Consider the following 6,000-nt stretch of genomic DNA (forward strand, 5'->3'; position numbering starts at 1 on the left):
GTCCGTCAGACAGTGTGTCATCCCCTCTATGTCCTCACCATGCGGGTCGATCAGCACATCCCAGTCTGTGGTGTTGAAACAGTCTCTCAGGGCACTTTCCATCTCAGGGAACCACCTCCTGCTTGTGCGAGTTGTCACCGGCTGTTTTTGGACCAGGGGGGTGTACAGTGGCTGTAGATGAACCAGGTTTTGATCAGACTTCCCCAGTGGGGGGAGGGGAGTCGCTCTGTATGCATCCCTCACATTAGCATACAGGAGATCAATTGTCCTGTTGTTCTGGTCGGACAGTCTACAACCTGGTGAAAAAACAGCCAAAGTAGAGTCCAAAGTAGCATGGTTAAAGTCCCCAGAGATGATCATGAAGGCCTCAGGGTGCTGTGTCTGCAGCGCTGCTGTGACGGAGTGAATCTTCTCACAGGGAGCGGCTGCGTCCGCTCTCGGAGGGATGTAAACACAGAGAGTAACCACATGGCTAAACTCCCTGGGTAAATAGTATGGCCGTAGGCTAACGGCTAGCAGCTCGAGGTCCCGGCAACATGAGGCTGTCTTTACGGAGACATGTCCTGGGTTACACCAGCGGTCGTTGACATACATGATGAGTCCCCCACCTTTGCTTTTTCGACTTGCCTGTGTGTCTCTGTCGGCTCTCACAGCAGTGAATCCAAGCAGGTCCACGTTAGCATCTGGTACGAGGTGGTTTAGCCATGTCTCCGTAAAGATGAACAAGCTGGTCTCACGGTAGGTCCGCTGGTTGTTCAGCGCGGACAGCTTGTTTATCTTGTTCGGCAGCGAGTTCACGTTCCCCATGATAACGGGGGGAATCGATGGCTTGTAGCGCCTCCGATTCTCCGCTAGCTCTGCCTTTAGCTTAGCACCGGCCTTGCAGCCCCTGGGTCTCCTCCTCAGCTCCGTTGGGATAGGGTGCCGTATCCCGGCACATCCCTTTGTGTGCAGAGCCAGCAATTCCTCTCTTGAGTAAGTGAGAAAAATGGCTCCTGGTTGAATTTTACGATTGGAAATATCCATAGGATATATAGAAACACACTATCTTCACAAGGAGAGTTAAAAAGAGATACAAAAAAGAGGTTTAAATAAGTAAAAAGAGCTAAAAACTGGAGAGCTACTGGAGAGGCAGCCGTCTGCCACAGCGCCAACGTTGTCCTACTGATTTTTGTTAGATCCTCTACTGGTTCTTGTTAGTTCCTCTACTGGTTCTTGTTAGTTCATCTACTGGTTCTTGTTAGTTCATCTACTGGTTCTTGTTAGTTCCTCTACTGGTTCTTGTTAGTTCATCTACTAGTTCTTGTTAGTTCATCTACTGGTTCTTGTTAGTTCCTCTACTGGTTCTTGTTAGTTTATCTACTGGTTCTTGTTAGTTCATCTGCTGGCTCTTGTTAGTTCATCTGCTGGTTCTTGTTAGTTCATCTACTGGATCTTGTTAGATCCTCTACTGTTTCTTTATTAGTTCCTTTACTGGTTCTTGTTAGTTCCTCTACTGGTTCTTGTTAGATCCTCTACTGGTTCTTGTTAGATCCTCTACTGGTTCTTGTTAGTTCATCTACTGGTTCTTGTTAGTTCCTCTACTGGATCTTGTTAGATCTTATACTGGTTCTTGTTAGTTCCTCTACTGGTTCTTGTTAGTTCCTTTACTGATTTGTATCACTTCCTCTACAAAACAAACGTTTTTGTGTGGGACTCTAGACTCTCAGTCAACCAATGATGCTGAGCAGTCCCAACAGTGAGGGACACTAGGCTGAAGGACGGTCTCTGTCCGTCCAGTGGTAGCCAATGGGTCACCGTTGGAACCACTGGTGGAACTCATCATGATGATAAAGGACTGTGAGAAATTAAGATTATAGTGAGTGAAGATTAGGACAACTGTTTCAGATGAAGACAGTGGGTGTCTTCCTGATTCCTGTCTGTCTGTTTAGATGTCTGTCTGCTTGTCTTCCTGTTCCGGTCCGTCTGTTTGGATGTCTGTCTGCTTGTCTTCCTGATTCCTGTCGGTTTTCCTGTCTGTCTGCTGGTCTTCCTGATTCCTGTCTGTGTCCCTCAGTTACGACACGGGGAACATCAACGCCTCGGCTGAAGGCGTCAACATCAACACGGTTCTGAGTCTGATCCGAGACGACGAAGGACGACTGAAGATCAACAACATCACGTGTGACGCCAAAATCAACAAGATGAGGGCCCGGTTCAGCGGGACGCTCGGGTAAAACCCCAATAATTATAACCATAACCACCATGAAAGATCCCAATTTCATTATTAACTACCTATAACCATTACTAATTATAATGAATGATTATTCATAATGATCATTACATCTGTTTTCATTTAGGAAAGTTTACGACTTCATTTCCAAATTCCTGACGTCAGGCATGCGCTTCCTCCTCAACCAGCAGGTCAGTCACCTGTCTGTCTGTCTTTCTGTCTGTCTGCCTGCCTGCCTGCCTGTCTTTCTGCTTGGATGTCTGTCTGTCTGCCTGCCTGCCTTCCTGAACCTGTCTTTCTCTCTATCTCCCTGTCTGTCTCTCAGATCTGTCCGGCCCTGAACCACTCAGCTCTGGTTCATGTGAACGCGATGTTGGACACGATCCCTGTGAGGACGGAGGTGGACCAGTTTATTGGGATAGACTATTCTCTGATTGATGATCCTGTAGTGACGTCCCGCAGCCTTGACATGCACTTCAGGGTCAGACTCTGATATAATATACTTAATATACTTAATATACCTAATATACATTATATATTTTAATGGCACATGAAGTACAATACTGTGTTCTATCTGTAGGGGACATAACGAGTGTCTTCTGTCTCTAGGGGACATAACAAGGGTCATGTGTCTCTAGGGGACATAACGAGTGTCATTTGTCTCTAGTGGACATAACAAATGTTGTTTGTCCCTTGGGGACATAACGAGTGTTCTTTGTATCTAGGGGACACAATGAGTTTCATGTGTCTCCCGGGGACATAGCAAGTGTCCTGTGTCTCTAGGGGACATAACAAGTGTCCTGTGTCTCTGGGGACATAACGAGTGTCCTGTGTCTCCAGGGGACATAACAAGTGTTGTGTGTCTCTAGGGGACATAACGAGTGTCCTGTGTCTCCAGGGGACATAACGAGTGTCCTGTGTCTTTAGGGGATGTTCTTCGACTTGTCTGATCCCACCAACACGCTGGTGAACTACGCGGTGAACCCGGTGATCCGAGAGTACGACCGGATGGTCTACCTCGCTCTGTCCGAGTTCTTCTTCGACAGTGGAATGTACGCGTACTACAGGGCGGGGGTCTTCCAGATGGACATCATCAACGAGAAGGTCAGACCTCCAAACCCCCCAGAGACCACTACATCCCCTACAGACCACTAAACCCACTACAGATCTCTAAATCCAACACAGACCTCTACATCCACTGCAGACCTATGAACCCACCACAGACCTCTAAATCCACTACAGACCTCTAAACCCACCATAGACCTCTAAAGTCAACACAGACCTCTACATCCAACACAGACCCCTAAATCCACCACAGACCGCTAAAACCAACACAGACCTCTAAAGTCAAGACAGACCTCTAAAGCCAAAAAGACACACAAAGCACTAACATGATAATGATAAAGACAGGAAACTACACTATCAAAATAAAACAGGAAGTAGAACAAACAGACACTTACCGGGGAATCACGAGACAGACACAACCACACAAGACTGGGGAGAAAACCACAACAATAGACTATAAACTATAAACTATAGTCTATAAATTATAGACTATAAACTATAAACTATAGTCTATAAATCATAGACTATAAACTATAGACTATAGACCATAAACTATAGACTATAAACTATGAACTATAGTCTATAAATTATAGAGTATAAACTATAGACTATAAACTATAAACTATAGACTTTAAATTATAAACTACAAACTATAAACAATAAACTATAAACTATAGTCTATAAACTATATACTATAAACTATAGTCAATAAACTATAAACTATAAACTATAAACTATAGACTATAAACTATAGACTATAAACTATAGACTATAAACTATAAACTATAGACTATAGACTATAAACTATAAACTATAGACTATAAACTATAAACTGTAGACTATAAACTATAAACTATAGACTATACGTTATGAACTATAAACTATAAATATAAACTATAAAGTATAGACTATAAACTATAGACTATATACTATAGACTATAGACTATAGACTATAAACTATAGACTATAAACTTTAGACTATAACCTATAGACTATAAACTATAGACTATATACTATAGACTATAGACTATAGACTATAAACTATAGACTATAAACTATAAACTATAAACTGTAGACTATAAACTATAGACTATAAACTATAGACTATATACTATAGACTATAAACTATAGACTATATACTATAGACTATAAACTATAGACTATAAACTATAGACTATAAACTGTAGACTTTAAACTATAGACTATAAACTATAGACTATAAACTATAGACCATATACTATAGACTATAAACTATAGACTATAAACTATAAACTATAGACTATAAACTATAGACTATAAACTATAGACTATATACTATAAACTATAAACTATAGACTATAAACTATAGACTATAAATTATGAACTATAAAACAATACATTATAAACTATAAACTATAGACTATAAACTATAGACTATAAACTATAGACTATAAACTATACTATGAACTGTAGACTATAAACTATGGACTATAAACTATAGACTATATACTATAAACTATAAACTATAGATTATAAACTATAAACTATAAACTATAGACTATAAACTATAGACTATAAACTATAGACTATATACTATAGACTATAAACTATAGACTATATACTATAGACTATAAACTATAGACTATATGCTATAGACTATAAACTATAAACTATAGACTATATACTATAGACTATAAGCTATAGACTATAAACTGTAGACTATAAACTATAGACTATAAACTATAGACTATGAACTATAGACTATATACTATAAACTATAGACTATAAACTATAGACTATAAACTATAGACTATAAACTATAGACCATATACTATAGACTATAAACTATAGACTATAAACTATAGACTATATACTATAAACTATAAACTATAGACTATAAATTATGAACTATAAAACAATACATTATAAACTATAAACTATAGACTAAAAACTATAAACTATAAACTATAGACTATAAACTATACTATAAACTGTAGACTATAAACTATAGACTATAAACTATAGACTATATACTATAAACTATAAACTATAGATTATAAACTATAGACTATAAACTATAAACTATAGACTATAGACTATAAACTATAAACGGTCGACTATAAACTATAAACTATAAACTATAGACTATACATTATGAACTATAAACTATAAATTATAAACTATAAACTATAGACTATAAACTTTAGACTATAAACTATAGACTATAAACTATGTACTATATACTATAGACTATAGACTATAGACTATAAACTATAAACTATAGACTATAACTATAAACTGTAGACTATGAACTATAAACTATAAACTATAGACTATACATCATGAACTATAAACTATAAATTATAAACTATAAACTATAGACTATAACTTAGACTATAAACTATAGACTATATACAATAGACTATAAACTATAGACTATAAACTATAAACTATAAACTGTAGACTATAAATTATAGACTATATACTATAGACTATAAACTATAGACTATAAACTATAACTATAGACTATACATCATGAACTATAAACTATAAATTATAAACTATAAACTATAGACTATAAACTTTAGACTATAAACTATAGACTATATACAATAGACTATAAACTATAGACTATAAACTATAAACTATAAACTGTAGACTATAATTATAGACTATATACTATAGACTATAAACTATAGACTATAACTATAAACTATAGACTATTGACTATAAACTATAGACTA

The 6,000-nt window shown here is 37.1% G+C and overlaps 1 protein-coding gene across 1 annotated transcript in view; it reads left to right on the forward strand.

Annotated features, from left to right (window-relative positions):
- Positions 1 to 6,000, forward strand: part of LOC116678350 (phospholipid transfer protein) — a 30,452-nt gene that overhangs the window by 10,380 nt on the left and 14,072 nt on the right. The window contains exons 5-8 of the mRNA XM_032508288.1: positions 2,057 to 2,212; positions 2,340 to 2,403; positions 2,538 to 2,693; positions 3,140 to 3,316. Of these exons, the coding sequence (XP_032364179.1) occupies positions 2,057 to 2,212; positions 2,340 to 2,403; positions 2,538 to 2,693; positions 3,140 to 3,316 (553 nt within the window). The remainder of the gene's footprint in view (positions 1 to 2,056; positions 2,213 to 2,339; positions 2,404 to 2,537; positions 2,694 to 3,139; positions 3,317 to 6,000) is intronic.

Source organism: Etheostoma spectabile, unplaced genomic scaffold (assembly GCF_008692095.1).
Source record: "Etheostoma spectabile isolate EspeVRDwgs_2016 unplaced genomic scaffold, UIUC_Espe_1.0 scaffold00007026, whole genome shotgun sequence".
Taxonomy (NCBI): Eukaryota; Metazoa; Chordata; class Actinopteri; order Perciformes; family Percidae; genus Etheostoma; species Etheostoma spectabile.